Source organism: Nelumbo lutea, chromosome 5 (assembly GCF_056320005.1).
Source record: "Nelumbo lutea isolate HS-2025 chromosome 5, American lotus-T2T, whole genome shotgun sequence".
In the NCBI taxonomy this organism is placed as follows: domain Eukaryota; kingdom Viridiplantae; phylum Streptophyta; class Magnoliopsida; order Proteales; family Nelumbonaceae; genus Nelumbo; species Nelumbo lutea.
In genome coordinates this window covers 81,477,529-81,496,763 of record NC_142688.1, presented here as the reverse complement: position 1 = coordinate 81,496,763, position 19,235 = coordinate 81,477,529, and the positions used below count along the sequence as shown (strand labels likewise).

The 19,235-nt window shown below is 39.8% G+C and overlaps 1 protein-coding gene across 5 annotated transcripts in view; it reads right to left on the bottom strand.

Annotated features, from left to right (window-relative positions):
* LOC148853086 (ATPase, V0 complex, subunit E) overlaps positions 1–19,235 on the bottom strand; it is a 50,487-nt gene extending 31,252 nt beyond the window's left edge. Inside the window, exons 1-2 of one of the 5 annotated variants that reach the window (XM_088944899.1) lie at positions 19,096–19,235; positions 18,708–18,841 (exon numbers count right to left, since the gene is read on the bottom strand). In XM_088944899.1, coding sequence (XP_088801025.1) covers positions 18,708–18,805 — 98 coding nt within the window. In that variant the 5' untranslated portion in view covers positions 18,806–18,841; positions 19,096–19,235. Of the gene's footprint in view, positions 1–18,707; positions 18,842–18,971 lie in introns of all 5 variants that reach the window. The other 4 variants (XM_088944902.1, XM_088944901.1, XM_088944900.1 and 1 more) reach the window with 4 other exon arrangements.

Genomic DNA, 19,235 nt, shown 5'->3' with positions numbered 1-19,235 from the left:
GAACCGGTCAGAGTTTTCTAAGTTGTGGCTCAAGGAAACTATCCTCAAGTGTTTGCAAGAGCTAGACGTGTTGCCAGCTGGTGTCTCTAGTAAATCTAAGGGACAAGGAATCTTGGGCTTGAGGGTGATCAATGAAAAGGAGGGAGGGGTTGTGCTGATTGGGGTCGAACCACAGGAGAACTTAGATCTAGACCCAACTCGGAGGAGTTAGGTCATTGAGAACCGGTTGTATCCAAATCCAAACCCAGTTCAAAAGAGTAGGGAGGTACCTCGACCCTTGGGGGTTTGAACTAGTTATCAACTCCCTCCCCGCACCTTGCAAAAGCAGGAAGAGAGACAACCGAAGATCCGATGGGGAAGACCGTCGGGAAGCAGGGCAATTGATAAGACCGCAGGAAGGAGCAGCAAGACACTCAATCTGGAGAGGCTTCTCCTATGTCACACAGCCCAGGGGGAAACATGTCGAAGACAAAGGCTTCATCTCATCAAGGTGAGGGAAGAAGTGGGGAGTGGGCGATCGAAATTTCCACATTATCTGAAGAGGAAGCAGAGGAGGTAACCCCTCTAGCAATTTCAAAAGGTCCAGAGACTTTTGATGTGGCAGAATCCCAGTTTGCAGTTATCACTGAGAACTAGGTATGTGTTGGGATTGGGGGGAGAAAAGAAGGAAGGGGTCGAGTTTGAAATTGAAGGAAGTTCTAAGGGCAAGGAAGGCTGAGGAGGGTTTAGAGGGAGTCAAGGAGAAGGGGTGGACAAAACGTCATCTTGGGTGAACTTGAAGCTGGTAGGCTTAGGAAAATTCCTGGGGTTCTCAATTGTAGGCTTGGAGGAAGAAACAATAAGATATTTGGAAAATATGGAGAAAATATGGTTAGAAGAGAAGGAAAAATCAAAAGGAAAGAAAGGGAATCAGGGAGGAAAGAAAAACATAGAAATGTTACGGCTTGCCTGGAGTTTAAATGATAAAGCAGGGAAGGAGGAAGGGTCGTCTAGGGGTGGAAAGGGAAAAAAGTTGTAAGGTTCAGGGGCTAGGGATTTTCCATTTTGTTATCAAATGGATCTGAAAGTACTTTCGTGGAATGTTAGGGGTCTGGGGTCAAGTAGGAAAAGGTTGGTGATCTGCAATTTGCTTAGAAGGTGGGAGTCAGATATAGTGTTCTTTCAGGAAACAAAACTGAAGGCGGTAGATGTAGGTGTAATCAAAAGGGTTTGGGTTCAAGGCCAAGTGAGGCGGGTGACTAAATCAGCTAGAGGAACAGCATGGGGTCTATTAATCCTCTAGAATTCTTCAAAATGCAAATTGGTTTCTCAGGCTAGGGAGTTCTCAGTCTCAGAGGTTTTGGAGTTCGAGGGGGGCTTTCAAAGTTAGTTTACAAATGTCTATGGTCCAACTATAAATTCAAAGAAAGAGAGAATGTGGGAGGACCTGGCGGCAGCTAGAGGTGGGACCTCTTTACCATGGGGGCCCAATTTACTTGGACAAACAATTAGGAGAATCCAGTTTTGGAAAAAGTTGGACAGATTCTTGGTCTCTCCTAGATGGTAGGATTCTTTTCAAATCTAAAACAAGTTGCTCTCCCTAGGCCAGCCTTTGATGACTCTCCTATTCAGCTTGTGTGTGGAATTCAGAGGACAAGGAAAGTTCCTTTCAAGCTTGAAAATGCATGGTTTGAAAAAGAGGGGCTGATCCATCTACTTTCTTCCAAGTGGTCAAAAGTTCAATTTGAAGGAACAAGCTCTTTCATTTTTGCAAAAAACAAAAAAAAAAAACAAAAACAAAAAAAAACTCAGCCTCATTAAAGATTGTCTGAAACTCTAGAATCAGGAATCCAAAGGTGGTGTGGAGTTTGAAAATAGGTTGTGTCTAGAAGTTATCAAGGAAGTGGATTTGGCTGAAGGCGGGGGCGGGGGGGTCTTTTGTCAGAAGTGGATAAAAGCTAAACTGAAGTTAGACAAACTAGCCTATAAAGATGAGCTGAAATGAAGACAAAGAGCTAAAGTTAAATGGCTCAAAGCGGGAGACAGAAATTCTAGTTTCTTCCACAATAAGGCAAACCAAGGAAAAGGTTCAATCAGTTAGAGAGGTTGGAATTAGATGGTGAGGTGGGAAAAACTTGGACAAACATGAAAAACATTGCCACAAGGTATTTTTCATATTTGTTTAAAGAAAACTAGAAAAGAAGACCCCTCCCAATCAATCTAGCTTTCAAAAGGCTTTCAAAGGAGCAACAGAGGGAGCTAGAAGCTCCTTTCTCAGAGGAGTCGGTGTGGCAAGTGATTAAAAATATGGAAGTAAATAAATCTCCAGGGCCGGATGGTTTAACTAACTTATTCTACAAGAAATGCTGGGAGGTGGTGAAGGGTGATTTGATGAAGGTTTTTCAGGACTTTCATCACAATGCTGCTCTGGAGAGAAATCTGAATGCAACCTTCATCTCTCCAATACCCAAGGTAGAGGATGCAACAAATATTAAGGGCAGTCGGCCAATTAGTTTATTGAACAGCTGCTATAAGATCTTGGCCAGGGTCCTAGCTGAAAGACTTAAGAAAGTTCATGATTCAGTAATTTCAAAAAATCAGTTTGCTTTTGTGCCTGGCAGGCAAATGCTAGACAGTGTTCTAGTGGCTAACGAACTAATAGATTCAAGAAAGAGGGAGGGCAGGTCGGGGTTGTTATGTAAGCTAGACTTGGAGAAAGCCTACGACCATGTGAAATGGAAATGTTTGGACTTTGTTTTGGAGAGCATGAATTTTGGTCAGAAATGGAGAAACTGGATGAAGTATGCATTACCTCTCCAAAGTTTTCAGTCTTGGTGAATGGTCAATCAGCAGTGTTGGTTCAGCTGTCTTAATTTGTATGTTTATCTTTGTTGGGTCTTAAGTCATTAGTTATTGGGCCATAGTTACCGGGCCTAATCTTATTTAGTGTTTATTTTGACTAGGTGTCCCATCACTAATCAGGGGCATTCTTGTCTATTTATGTAACATTATGTAATGTTCTTATATATAATAGATTAGGGCTGGCTGAGGACTATTCTGCCGCCCATCTCATATCTTCTTCTTCTTCTTCTCTCATTCCACAGCTCTATTTCAGCAAACATGGTATCAGAGCACTAATCTTTCGACTGGTTACAGCAGCCGCCTCTTCTTCTACTTGCAGTTAACTCTCACCTTTTTTTTTTTGTTGCTGCAAAGAAACCCTAGGGTTGGTCGTAGAACACAGCTGGACCTACATCTAGGGTTTCCCTTGGTTGTAGGGCCCAAGGGGAGTTAGACCCAGAGGCTGATGCCCTAATAGACGCAGTACAGCAGACTGTAGCCATTCGGCTAAGATAGATCTGTGTAGAACAGATCTAGGCAGAAGGACTAATCTCAGCAGTCCTAGAACTGTTCGTGAGTGAGGCTATAACCTGCGATAGAAGTGCTTAGCACACAGTAGAACCCAACACAGCAAGTTGCAGGCTGCGGCAGCAGTGATTAGAACACAGCAGAAGGTAGCACAACAGATTATAATCTGTGACAGCAGTAATTAGGGCACAGTGTGCAGTGTAGTACTCGGTGTTTCAGCTCTGTGTCGGGTTCTCAGGACTGAGTTTACAGTGCAGCAAGTTCCGTAAGTGTGAAACAGTTCACTATATATTGCGTTTACAGTCTTGACATTTACGAGTAAGTGAAGATGTCTTCCATATCCGGGGATGTGTCTTCTAGAGATGTTAGGACTTGTGGGAGGTCTCCTAATTTGGAGAATCCAAATCTGCACAGCCTACAGATCACAAGTGTATTGTTGGATGAGTACAACTTCAGAGAATGGTCTGTCTCAGCCATGCTTTTCATCACATCCCGGGAACTCACTGGTTACTTGGACAGGCAGAAGAAGGAACCCGAAGTGGGGAGTGCTGAATATGCAGCTTGGCGCAAGGAGAATGCTACAGTTATGTCCTGGCTACTTGCCTCAATGACTCCAAGAGTAGCTAGGACTGTTCAACATTTCTCCACAGCTGCCAAGATATGGGAAAAAGTTTCTAAAACCTATTGGCAGAAAAAGAATAATGCCAGAATTTACAGACTGAATCAAGACATTGTTGCCTTGAGGCAAGGAGATATGAGTGTTGCAACATATTTTTCTACACTAGAAGGACTATGGGAAGAGTTAGATCACCACCTTATTATTGATTGGGAGAATGCCGGAGACAAGGAAAAGAATGACAAACAAATTGAAGAGGGTAGAGCATTTAAGTTTCTGGCTGGCCTAGATCCTATATATGAGAGCATAAGGTCCCAAATTCTGGGAAGGGATGAAATGCCAGACTTACATCATGTTTACTACCTTGTGAGGAATGAAGAGGTGAGAAGAAAAGAGATGCAGGTTGATACTCAAACAAAACTAGCTGAACAGTCTGTGGAACATTCGGCCCTAATCTCTACAAATCAAAGGGGAAACAGGCACTCTGACAAGAGACATTTGAAGTGCACCCACTGTGGAGGGGAAAGGCATGTGAAAGAGACCTGTTGGGTTCTCCATCCGCATCTGAAGCCAGCTGCATTGAGGAAAGATAATAAGCATCTCAAGGGTCAATCTGCAAGTGTGAATCTGGCTACGGGTCAAAGTGATGATGGTTCAAAACACTCATCCACGGTTACTTCCTCTTCCATGGGACAGACTACTAATTCCCCTCGAACCGGGTCCTTGGGTTTTATTGACAATGAGGTAGAGGTACTTAGCCGGGCCCTAGCCCGTCTAAGGACCAATTCTCTTCCATCCTCCTCCCTTGCCAGATCAGGTATTGTCTCTGCCTTTAGTGCAACTAGTACTATTGATCCTGCCTCTTGGATTATTGATTCTGGTGCAACTGACCACATGACACACATGTCTTCTCTATTTTCTTCCTATCATTTAATGTCTGGCCAAGATAAAATGAGGGCTGCTGATGGTTCTCTCTCTAGTTTCAAAGCTTACCAAAAATTTGAATTGTAGCATAACCTTTTTTCCTACTTATTGTGTCTTTCAGGACAGATTGACGAAGAGAACGATTGGGAGCGGTCATGAGTGTGGAGGTCTCTACTACCTTGATGCAGACATCAGTTCGGCCTTGCAAACATCTGCTACTTGTAGTCAGTCCAATGTGGAATCAATAGCTAGGTTACATCTGTGGCATGCTAGGCTAGGTCATTTACCGTTTTCATCATTGGAAGTGTTGTTTCCAGAATTATTCAAAGGTGTTTCAAGTCAAGAGTTAGTTTGTGAAGTCTGTCAACTATCAAAGCAATGTAGAACTGTTTATTCAACTTCGAGTAATGAAATTCAAGCTTCTTTTGACTTAGTCCACTCTGATGTTTGGGGCCCCTCTCCCATTATTTCTGTTGATGGCTTTCGATACTTTATCAGTTTTATTGATCACTATTCTCGGTGCACATGGATCTACTTATTAAAAGCACGAGAAGAAGTGATGCGGGTAACCATGACATTTTGCAAAATGATTGAAACACAATTTGGCACGAAGGTCAAACAATTCAGGTCAGATAATGTTGCAGAATACTTTGAAAGGTCCTTGAATCTGTTTATGGAGGATGCTGGAATGATTCATCAGCCATCTTGTGCTAGTACCCCCCAACAGAATGGGGTTGCTGAGCGCAAGAACAGGCACCTATTGGAGACTGCTCGAGCCTTACTATTTCAGCACAAAGTTCCAAAAAACTATTGGTCTCAAGCAATCTTTACTGCATCATATCTGATAAATCGAATGCCATCCAAGGTATTGGGGATGAAAACTCCTTTCTCTGTTCTTTGCCCTCATCTTCCTGACTTTTCTCTTCCACCGAGAGTCTTTGATTGTGTATGTTTTATACATGTCAAGGATCCGAAGAAGACCAAATTGGATCCTAGGGCTACAAAGGGAATCTTTTTGGGGTACTTCCCTACTCAGAAGGGATACAAGTGTTATGATCCAGTCACCAAGAAAAAATGTCACAAAGGATGTGGTATTCTGTGAGTCTCAATCCTATTTTCATTCTTCCCAGAATCCTCTTCAGGAGGAGACTAGTGGGATGGAAGAGGATTCTTCTGTTCCCCCATTCTTTGTACCTCTCTCTACCTCAGGCCTTCCATCTTCTCCTCCTGATCCACCTAGTTGTGGTATCCCGGGTGAATCTAGTGAGGCTCCCATTGTACCAGCTACTACTAGTGATGTTGCAAATATTATTGAAGACTCCAGCAGGCTGCAAAGAGATATCAAAATCACCTACAACAGAAGGAAGAAGGGCCCTCTAACTCATGACAGCAACCAATTGGACTCGGATCAACCTGCCTCAGAAACTCAAGGTAATCCTATCAGTTCCTCTGACTTGGATCTTCCTATTGCCCTTCGTAAGTCTACTCGTTCTTGTACTATCAGACACCCCATTGCTGATTTTGTGTCTTACTCACATTTGTCTCCTCGTTATTGTTCTTTTGTGTCTGCTCTCTCTTCTGTGCATGTTCCTACTAGGTATTCTGAGGCAGTATCTGACCCAAAATGAAAAGAGGCTATGGACGAAGAAATGAAGGCCTTAATGAAAGCAAGGACTTGGGAATTAGTGGATCTACCAGAAGGTAAAGGCATTGTTGGATGCAAGTGGGTGTTCACTGTGAAGCATATGGAGGACGGGTCCACTGAGAGGTACAAGGCTAGACTGGTAGCAAAAGGGTTTACTCAAAAAGAAGGGATTGACTACAAAGAAACCTTTGCTCCGGTGGCAAAACTCAACACAATCCGAGTTCTATTATCATTAGCTGCAAATTTCTCATGGGAGCTACATCAGTTGGACGTGAAGAATGCTTTCTTGAATGGCGACCTGCATGAAGAGGTGTTCATGGATCCTCCACCAGGTTATGGTTTTGGCAAGAAGGTATGTAGACTGAGAAAAGCCCTATACGGCCTTAAGCAATCCCCTCGAGCTTGGTTTGAGAAACTATGTGGGGTCATGAAGAAAGGGGGTTACACTCAAGGTGGGGCAGATCATACCTATTCATAAGGAAGAGAAATGGCAAACTTACGGCACTTATTGTCTATGTGGATGATATGGTAATTATAGGGGATGATCAGGAAGAGATTAAAAGACTAAAGGAGGTTTTGGTTGTTGAATTTGAGATCAAAGACATGGGCCAACTGAGATACTTTCTTGGGATTGAAGTTGCAAGGTCCAATGAGGGCATCTATATATGTCAGCGGAAATACTCCAATAGAACGGAATCATGGTCTACAGGAGTCAGTAGGAGAGGACTACCTTGATAAGGAAAGATACTAGAAGCTGGTGGGGAAGTTGATTTACCTGTCCCTCACTCGCCCTGACATTGCTTATGCTGTACATGTTGTCAGTCAGTTCATGCACACTCCTAAAATCCCTCACATGAAAGTTGTGGAAAGGATCCTCAGATATTTGAAGTCTTGCCCAGGGAAAGGGATTCTGTTCAGGAAAAACAGTAAAATTGAAGTTGAAGGATATACTGATGCAGATTGGGTTGGCTCTGTTGGGGACAGGAAGTCTACTTCTGGGTACTGCACCTTTGTTGGAGGAAATTTAGTTACATGGAGGAGTAAAAAACAGAATGTGGTTGCTAGATCTAGTGCAGAGACCGAATACCGAGCTATGGCTCATGGTGTTGCTGAACTTTTATGGCTTAAGATCCTGCTTGGTGAACTTGGAATAAAGATTGAGTGTCCTCTCAGGTTGTACTGTGACAACAAGGCTGCCATCAACATTGCAAATAACCCAGTGCAACATGATAGAACGAAACATATTGAGATAGACCGTCACTTTGTTAGAGAAAGAATTGTCTCAGGAGAACTCTGCATTCCTTATACTCCCTCCGAGATGCAGATTGCAGATGTTCTGACTAAAGGGCAAGCTACAGTGAAATTCGTGGACTTACTTGGCAAGCTAAACATGATTGACATCCATGCTTAGCTTGAGGGGGAGTGTTGGTTCGGCTGTCTTAATTTGTATGTTTATCTTTGTTGGGTCTTAAGTCGTTAGTTATTGGGCCTTAGTTACTTGGCCTAATCTTATTTAGTGTTTATTTTGACTAGGTGTCCCATCACTAATCAGGGGCATTCTTGTCTATTTATGTAACATTATGTAATGTTCTTATATATAATAGATTAGGGCTGGGTGAGGACTATTCTGCCGCCCATCTCATATCTTCTTCTTCTTCTTCTTCTCTCATTCGACAGCTCTATTTCAGCAAACAAGCAGGATTCTTCAAAAGTACCAGTGGCCTTAGACAAGGGGATCCCCTTTCCCCTTCTTCCGTTCATCTGTGTGATGGAGATTTTAACTACTTTTGTGAACAAAGTAGGTGAGTTGGGTTTGTGGAAAGGTTTTGAAGCATGTCCAGGGGGGAGAAAGTTCAGATGCTCCAGTTTGCAGATGACACCTTTTGCTTCATTGTTGCAGAAGTAGATCAACTTGAAATTCTGTTAGGGGTCCTAAAGGAAAAGGGGGTCTGGGGATTAGAAAATTGAAGATATTTAATGAAGCCCTCCTTGGAAAATGGATCTGGAGGTTTGGAACAAAGAGGGAGAGTTGGTGGAGGAGACTGCTAGCAGCTAAATATGGCACAAACAGAGGTGACTGGATAACCAGATTTAGTGTTAATTCCCTAGGGTGCTCCCTTTGGAAGAAGATCATGAATTTGTACCCCTTGCTGAATAGGGGTCTAGTTCAGAAGGTGGGAAATGGTCAGTATTTAAAATTCTGGAAAAACAAATGGTGTGCAGAAAGGTCTTCGGCACAGTTGTTTCCTCAGTTGTATCTCCTGGCTGATAATCAGGATGCTCTGGTGGCTGATAGGGATGCAAACGGATTGGATCGGATTCGAATCAGGGTATATTCGAATCCGTTTGGATCTGATAGGAGTCGATTTGAATTCGAATCCTATCAGTAAGACGGATCTTTGGATCTGATCCAGTTTGACTTGTTTTCTTTAAAAAATAATAAATTATTAAAAGAAAATTAAAATATACTATTTTAAATAAAGTAAAACAAAAAATACAAGTATTTTTTAATTATTTTCATCATATATATACATGTTTTTATAAAAAATAAATAATATAACAAATTTATAAAAATATATTATAAATAAATAACATATACTTGTATTATATATATATATATATATATATATATATATATATATATATTTATAAATATGTAATACGTATTGGATTGGATCTTCTTTGATCGGATAGGGGTGATCAGAATCTGATCCGATAAAAATTATCCAATCCAATCCGATCCGAAGATCCGAACAGGGGTAATCCGAATTCAACCAAATAGGATCGGATCTCGGATCGGATTGGGTCATGATCTGATCCATTTGCACCCCTAGTGGCTGAGTGCTATGAAGTCTCAAACAATTCTATCATTTAGAGCCCCTCATTTAGAAGAAACTTCCAAAATTAGGAAATTAATCAAGTGAGGGAGTTGTTTGAGTTGATACCCAATCAGACCATAAACCTGTTGGAAGAAGACAGCTGGAGCTGGACCTGGAGTGCAGACGGATCATTTTCTGTGAGATCCTTTGCCAGATTTTTGGAAGGAGGTGAAGACCTGACTTTCCAGCTGCTACTATTTGGAATGTGACAGCCCCTACCAAAGTAAATGCTCTTGTCTGGGCTGGGCTGCTGCCCTGGATAGGTGCCTCACGAAGAAAAGCCTGTTGAAGAGAGGAGTGCAGATTCAAGACTTGAGTTGTGTGTTATGTGGTCAGCAGGAAGAGGACAACAGTCATTTGTTCCTCCACTGTTCTGTTTTGATGTCTTTATGGAATCACTATCTTTCCTCTGTGGGTGTACCCTGGGCCATGCCAAAGTCTGTTGGATCTGATATGGTGCTCGGACTGTTTTAAGGCTTTCCAAGTTGGCCAAAAGTGTTTGGAGATCAATTCCTGCAGCAGTGATCAGCACCATCTGGGCAGAGAGAAATAATAGTGTTCCATAACAAAGCCAAAGGAGTAGACAACCTCATTTAAGTGGTTTCTTGGACTGCATCTGTAAAAGGTTTCCAAACCAGGGAGATTGGAGCCCAGCTGAACTCCAGAAGTCTTCTTGAGTTGTAAAGTTACCTGATTTTCGGGCCTGTCTTTCTTACTCAGGGGGCCTATTTGTATCCTACTCTCTTTGACCAAGGTAGTGCTTATCTCTTTGTGTACTTTGTGTAAGGCTAATGATGAGGGTTCCAACCACCTACTAATCTCTTGCTCTTTCATTGCTTCTATTTGGAAATCTCTCCTTATTTGGGTCCTACAGATGTTAAAGCCTTATTTCTCCAACTACCTTTGTATGGCTAAAGAAAAGGAGAAGACTCATCAAGATGTACAAGAGCAGTAACAATTTGGACAATTTGCGAAGAAAGGAACTCTAGAATATTTTTGGAGAAGGAGAGAAGCAAGGAAGACATAATTGAAACAATAATGATTAGAGTGGCACATTGACTGAAATCCTTGGAAACCTTTTCAAATGCGTTAATAGATGATATACTCAGAAAGTGGAAGGAAGTGATTGAATCTTGTAACATTGTTCCCAATTACCAATGGTCTGCATCAGAAAGACGGTCCATCAAACTTAACTTTTATGGCAGTAGCATGGGAAACCCAGGAATCTCAGGTATTGGCAGTGTCTTTAGAGATGACGAGGGCAAGATAATCACTCTATACTCAGGACCAGCTGAGGATGGAGAATCTCTTAGAGCAGAAGTATTGGCTTTGATGGAAGGTGTACAAAGGGTGAAAGCACTGAACATTAGAAACTGATTATTGAGGGTTATTCGAAATTGGTAGTGAGATGTATACAAAGTGAGGAAATGAAGCAATGGAATTACAGTAATGAAAAGAAGAAACTCAGATGGTTGACAAGAGACATGGAAGTATCCTTCAATTGGACTAAGCGATGTGCTAATTCCTTAGCTCATGCTTTAGCCAAACAAAGAGTAGGGAGAGAGACTTTATTCTTGGCACAATTGTAAGTGAGGGGACCTGTTGTGGGGAGAGATAAGAGGTTTTATCTCTCACTGACTTACTTTGTACTCTTGTATCTCTATACTATGTATACTCCTTTCTACTTTATCATTAATAAAATTATGCAGTTATTGATCAAAAAATAGATTTAAGATATTAGAACTCCAAAATAGAAGAAAACAACATGAAATAGAGAAGAAGAAGAAGAAGAAAAAATTGTATTGGTCACACGCTCCTTATCATTAGTATTTCTATGAAACTGGAAAAATACAATTATGCCCATAATTAGCTGCCCAATTATTAGATTAATTTCAAAGACATAAGTACCCCCGTATATGTCACTACACTTCTTTAACACTCCTCCTCAGGCTGAGCATAGATATCATACATGCCCTGCTTGCTAAGATTGTCTTTCAATTTGGGTTTTGGAAATCCTTTGTCAAACAATCAGCTAACTAATTTTCTGATCTCACAGAAGGCAAATAAACATCTCCATTTGCAATTTGTTCTCTGATAAAATGTCCCTCCATTGCAATATGTCCAGTGCAGTTGCTGAATAGGGTTGTATGTTTTTTTGGGATCAGCAAGATAGAAATGATTTCATTAATAATGGAAAGCAGAATTACAACAAGAGGTTGTGGAATAAAGAAAAACACAGCTTCAGAACAGCTGACCAAACCCAAGAATTACCATTAGCCCAATACACGTACGTTCTTTGAACCCCTTGCTTAGCTAAACCATCTGCCAGACTGTTGACAGTTCTTCTAACCCATTTAGCATGGATTGTCATGTCTTTTGATAGCCATTTGAATCGCCTGAATTCATTCCTTAGCTGCCATGTCACTCCCTCCCCCTTCGTTAACCAGTCCACAACAGTTCTCGAATCACCCTCAATGATCAGTCTATCAAATGCCCAAATCCTTAGCCTTCTCAACCCCATATACTGCAGCCAGTAGCTTCAATCTAACCACACCACCTTGTTCAGCAGGTTCCGAGTATAACAAGGTCATGGCATTTCCTTCTTCATCCCTCAGGGCCAGATTGCCCACACAACTCCCATCAAAATTCAGCTTCTTCCAACCACAAGTTGGAAGAGACCACTCATCAACAGGTTTCTATCTTCTCGATGATGAGGCAGCAATTACACCTCATGCCGTGAAAAAATTCTCAACCTTAAAATCTGAGAAAAATTCCAGACTTTTTTCCTAGTTTGTCACTCTTAGAGTTATGACTTTATCAAGGCTTCCTTACTTCCTTCTCTTTATCTTCAAAGATTCTTGATTTCCTTTCCTCCCAAACTATCCAAAGCATTGCTACTGCTCTAGTACATCTCCCTAAAATCCTACCCCTCCTTTTAGTATAGCTAGAAACAATAGGGCTAAACAATCCTTCCAAACTTTCAGGAGAAGACCATCTGCATCCAAAGAGAGAAGAAAACCAATTCCAAATAAAGCTAACAAAAGGATAGTAAATTAAGAAATGAAAGGCAGTCTCACCACTTGACTTACAAAGGAAGCACCAATTGGGGAACAAATACCAATTTGGCCTTTTTCTTTGAAGCAGATCAAAGGTATTGATACATCCATGAAACACTTCCCAATAGAAAGCATTGATTTTTAGGGGATGGGAGAGCACCAAACTTCCTTGACTGGGAAAGAAGGAGATGAGGAGGTGGCTACCAGAGAATTAAAGACTTACATGAGAATCAGGATTGAGCCCCCAAACTCCAAAATCCAAACAACCTCCTCCCAGGACCACTGAATTCAGCAAACCTAACAACTCAGACACATTAGGAATTTCAGATTCCCTAAGGTTCCTGTTAAAACCTAAGTTCCAGGTAAGCCTTGATGGATGAGGGTGTTGGCCAAAGAAATCAGATACAGGTCTACCGTTAAGATTGGAAAGAGAAAAAAGAGAAGGAAAGCTCTCACCCAAAGGGATATCCCCAATCCAAACATGCTCCCAAAATCTTTCTGACCTGAAGACAAGTCATACCTGACATGATTGAGGAAAGTAGGAAGAATCTCATGGATGGCCTTCCAAGGAGCAGCCAGAGTAGCTCTACAGAGACAACTAGCATCCCATCCATTGCTTGACATGCCATGAGTTCTTGCAACAACGTTGTGCCATAACCTCTCATTCTCTTTGGGGAACTACTCCAAAGCCATTTACTAAGCAAAGCCAAATTTTTCATCTTGACATTACCAATTCCCAAGCTCCCTTCTACTTTTAATTTCACCACCTTCTCCCATCTTACCATATGATCTTTCTTTCCCCCAGCTCCCAAAGAAAATCTCTCATGGTGTTTTCAATTTTCCTCACTACCTCTATGGACATCCTAAACACTGAATGTAGTACACTAGAAGGTTGGCAAGGGTGGACATAATAAGAGACTAAGAGTTAATTCCCCCCCCCCCTCCCCCAGCAACAAAATATAGTTTCTTTTCCACCCAGCTAACTGCTTCTCAATCCTCTCCACCACTAGGGTCCAAAAGCTAGTAGATTCTAGTAGATATATGGTTGTCACCTAAGGGTAACCCTAAGTATCTCATAGGCCACTCTCCCCTCTTACAACCTAAAGAATCTGACATAGCCCTCAAGTCATCTTCTTCCATATTGATTCCAGCTATCAAACACCATTTCATTAACAATAACTGAGTAATGACTTGATTGTAAGCAACCTCCAATCCATTTACACCACAGGTCCCCAAAGCTACACTTTCTCATGATATCAATTAAGAAATTCTAATCCACTAGATCATAGCCTTTCTCCAAGTCCAACTTGATTGTAACTCCCTTCCTCTTTCCAATATTAATGGCAACTTGATTATTGCAATGAAGGTTCATAGGTTTATTAACCTAGATAACCATTTCAGTAAGGAGATTCTTTAGCCATAATAACTCAAATACAATGAGACATTGTCCTATATTCTACTAAATTACTTTATTAAGCCACTACAAACTGTTTTTTACTCCTCCATAAACTACATTACCACAAACTGTTTATCTAGAGAAACTTTCATCTCTACCGAAAGACAAATTATAGGAACTGAAACAACACAAGTACATGACATACCTATCAAGTGATTAAAAGCACCGAGTCAATAAACCAAGACATGGGTGTAAAAACATGACAAACAATACAATTACCCGACTCAGCAAAGGCTATAAATGGACCACTAGGCTCAAAGAAAGTAGCACTATTGCTTCTTTCCAACCAAGCCAGGAGGCAGACACAACCTAGTGGCAATATGGGCACTATTTTTCTTCATCCCCTTGAACTTACCTGGTATTAAGTCAAGATGAAGCTTTCAAACCCATCTCTTGTGTGTTTTGGCTTCTTGCAGTAGTTGGACACATCTTCTCCCCCTGCCACCTGAGCCCCTTTAGAAGTGGCACTTATTTTAGGTTTAGCAGCACAACCTTAGCCTTGGGCTCAATTGTAGGTATATGAATCATAGCTTCTCTACAGCTCTCTTCCCCTTGGACCAAGGAATATGCAGCAGAGTAATAACATTATAACTCAAGATGTACTATTGTATGAAGTCACAATCAGAGTTCAGCCCAGACAAAAACTCAAATACTCTAAGATTCCCCACATGCTTCCTATGCTACTTTTCATCAAATGAGTCCCACCACTCTAGTGCCTCCAAAGAGGCCTGTCAATGATACCTGAAAATCCGAGGCCCGATCCTATATCCAATCTGATTATCTCAGATTCGGATGATGTATTTATGTAATAGGATCATATTCGGATTCTGCAATCTACGTCCGATTAATAATCGGACCGGATTCGGATTTGATTCCATCTGATCTGACTAAAACCTGAATCCGATTATATTATAATATTTATTGATTTTAATTTATATATTTTATATAATTATATTTAGAATTATAAAAAATATATATTTTTATATTTTATAATATTATATATGAATCTATAAATATAATAAATTCAGTATGTATATTACATTAATTTATTATATATAAAAGTTGAAAAGTAAGTAGTTTTTTTACTTTTTTATATTTTCAAAAAAAATTAAAGCAGAATTGGATTAAATCCGAATCCGATCCAAGTCCATTAGGATTCGAATTCGAATCCAAGGTCTTTAAATCCAATCAGATTTCAGATCGGATTCAGATGCAAACTTTCCATAATCGAACCAGAGTCAGATTTGCTGAATCCAATCTGATTACAACCTACCTCCAAATGATCCATTGCTTCCCATAATGGCTGAAGAAAAGAAAACTACAAAGCAACAGATTTCTCCCCCTGTCTAAGATTAGTAGCTTCTCTACACAACTGGTAGACCCTAGCAGTGTTCTGAACTTGGCAATATGTAGCCAAAACCCTATCCCAAATGTCTTTATCCATCAAAAGAATATGTAGTTCCTTGCTATATGTGGCTGCATAGAACTAACCAACCACAACATGACCATAAAGTTTTCTTGTTCCCATTGAGAATAATTAGAGCCATCAGTTAAGGGTTTTTTTTCAGCCTAGTTACTCAGGTATCCCATCTTTCCACAACCTTCAATACATATCTTCATAAATTGAAAGCATTCCAGGAAATTGCTACCATCAAGTTTCACCGTCATAATCTGGATATTTGGCTGTTATTGGTTCCCATAAAATATCCAGTTGTTCCCTTCGATCCCTCTTTACTTGTCATGAGTACAACAACTACCATCCACCTAGCACACACGGAGAAGCACAAAAGAAACTACTTCACACCAATACAGCATATAAGATGTTACTCAGATCAAATACACCTCAGAAAAAAACCTTTCAAATACTATATGATTTCCAATATATAACAGCAGAAAAGGATAAACAGTGCTGAACGGTAAATTATAGAATATGAAAAATAGTACTGCAATCTCAAATCAGGTCCAAAGCAAATTAAACCAAATCTGGGGCATCCGCAAATATCATACAGTTCCAACAGTACAAGGCACAACCCCAAAGCACTCTCACAAGCAGCAGAACCTACCTCATTTTGTTCAAACTTTTTCAGAAGGAAATCCAAAAAAATATCTAAACCTCCATTAACAAGTATAAAACCCTTATCGAAATACATCTAGAACCATACCTCATCAAACTCTAGGGTTTCCATGGATTGGAGAAAATGAGCTGACCATATGGTTTGCTGACATCAACAGTTGGTGGTGATGATGTCAGCATCCAAGCATGAAGATAGTGATCTGTCCCTTATCTACATGGTGTTCTAATACCAACTTGTCAATAAAAGAACTTTAGAAGAGAAGAGAAAGAAGAAGAAAGGAAGAAAAGAAGAAGAGATATGACAAAAAGAAGAAAAAAGAGGCAAAAAGTATTGGCTGGGCGCCTCACCCATACGCCTTGACTTTTAGCAACTAGGAGCCCTTCTAGGCGACTAGGCACCCGCCTAGGCAACAAAAATGACAAGGCGGGTGCCTTTTATAATATCATTTATATTGTTGCATCTTATTACTGTATGTGTTAATACATTTTATTATATGCTATATATATATCAATTATACTTTGTTTTAATGTTTGACTATTGAAATTTAAAAAATCAAAGGGTTTTGAGAAGAGAAAAAGAAAGAAAAGAAATAATAGAATAATAAAGTTATTTTTTCTATTCTCTCTCTCTCTCTAATTAAATAAAACAGAAACTCCATCCTTGTTGTTTTTTCTATTTTACTTTCCATCTTGAATATTTATCATATAAAGTTGATACCATCTTTAGCTGCTAATTAATATGAATTTCTCTATTAAATACTTGTTATAGTAGTATTGTTTTTGAAATTAATATATGTAAAAGATTTTTATCTTTTAGATGTGGTGATTTGTCACATTTTTAGAGGAAATTTAATGTTCTTAATAAAGAGAATTGCTATTTTTTCAATTAACATACATGCTGAATGGTATATAAAACTAGGAAACTAGCCAAAAGTCAGATTTTTATATTATAAAATTTTTATCGCCTAGGCGACTAGGTGCCCCAGTGTCACCCAGAATCGCCTAGATGCCTTGAAAACTATGATTGAGCATGGCCCTTTCATTGGTATTTATACTAATGCATGATATTTACAGTTCTCTCTATTAGTATAAAATAAGAGTAGACAAAAATGCCCTTAGATAGGTGCCTCATAAAAAGACCTTTACACTGTTATAAAAAGTAAAAACCCCAATCACAAAGCAATGACTCAACAACTGCTTCTCCATAGAGCTACACAACCACCAAGAGGCATGAGCAACATGTTTTTGTTTGTTTTGTTTGTTTGTTTTTTTTTTTTTTTTTTTTTTTTTTTGAAAAAGAAGTGCTTGATACAGCCACCATTGGTACCAAGATAGTACCAGCCACATAGCACACCACAAAACAAACATCAACCAAACAGACAATACAAAACACAAGAAAACATGATCACCAAGAGTAGCAAAACTAGTCTAGGACCAGGACTATTGTAGACAGGATTAGTTCTTTAACAGATCTGCCACGTCTATCCCTGCAACAACCTCAGTTAGATACCCCCCCCCCTTCATGACTCAACTTCAATATCAGATTGAAGTAGTGACAATGTTCTATCTCACATTACTGATTACTGGTGAAAAAAATGTTCTATCCTCGCAAACACAAGGGGAACCTTCCTAATCCAAACAGGAATGTCCATTCCTCCATGACAACCATTGCCAGACTAAGAATCCCTCTCTTCCAACATGAAAAAATTCATAACAGCTCTTTTTTTGATAAATGAAAATACTTAACAGCTTGATGGCCCCCAAGAAAAAAAGGCACCCAGTTTTCCAACTTAACTCTACAGATGTTTCAGATGTCTCTAAAACTGAGTTGTTTTCAATTTTGATTACTTTGTCCTAAACTGTCTCCTCATCCAAGGACCTATCATCTTCTGAGGCCACCACTCAGAGAAGTGACATCCTCTTACAAATGCTGTCACACCTCTCCACTCACCCAATTCTGATCATAACCTTCAATTTGCCACCTCTGTCTGTATATAACAAAATGGAATTATCCAACTACCAAAAATTTCTCACAACCAGGTCCAACTGAGCCTTGTCTTTGATTCACTATCACCAGTTTATTGTTATGAAAATAAAAAATGCAATCATCACCATCACCTAAGCCTTGTCCCAACTATATGGAGTTAGCTACATAATTCCCGTTTTGCCATTCAGTTCTATTCAGTGCCATATTCATCATTAAACTATGGGCGCTTAAATTATTTCTTATTACTTCCACCCAAGTCCTTTAAGATATGCCCCTAGCTCTTCTAGCCCTTTCAACTTGTAGCACATCAATTTTTCTAACAGCTGCTGTAGATGATCTTCTAAAAACAAGAAAACAAATAAAAATATTTTTTGAACTTAATTAAATAATATAAAAACCACTCAGAAAGTTATAAGTGGGAAAACAAATTAGCATATTGTTCACAAGAAGAATTTCACGTATAAGACCAAACAGTTTCTGCAGAAAACTTCAAGCGAACAATACCTACTAGCGATCACTATTAGATAAAATCCAATGGATACAAAAGCTACTTTCAGTGGCAATCATTAAATTTATCAGAGCTGGCAGAGCTAAGTTCTTTCTATTTACATATTCAAGGATCTTTCAAATCTAGCTCCATTTACAAAGATATTTTCAACGATAGAGAAAAACAGAAAGCAAATCTGAATTTAAGAACGATAAATCGAAAGATAGTAACGTACAGATTGGCAGAAGGTCCTTTGTTGCAACAAATTCTGGCCAAGAGGGATGCAATCACACCGGCAACAATGAAAATTAAGGTAGTTATCAAGAAGCCCATATCAATTCGATCTCACCGCAACCAAGCAGAAATTTTCTGAGACGAAAATACGAATTTGAAGCTTGTCAATGAATCTGGGAATTAACGGAAAGAGAATTGGAAGAAAAACAAAAACTAGATCCCTGATCTGCATACGCAAGAATTACATAAATGTTTTAACAAATACTTGATTACATTACGATTTAGGGGCGAATGCAGACCCTAATTGGCCAATGAAATGAACAGAAACCTTAGCCTTGGAAAAGACACAGGAGACTTGATAAAGAGAGGATAAGAGATTGAGAATTAACCTCAGGTGATCTGCTCTGATTTTCTGGAAATTCCGAGCTACTCGTCTCTCTCTCTCTCTCTCTCTCTCTCTCTCTCTCTCTCTCCAGTTCAATCGTGCAGTTACAGAACTCACCCGGTTTGCTTAAAACGCCGAGTTCAA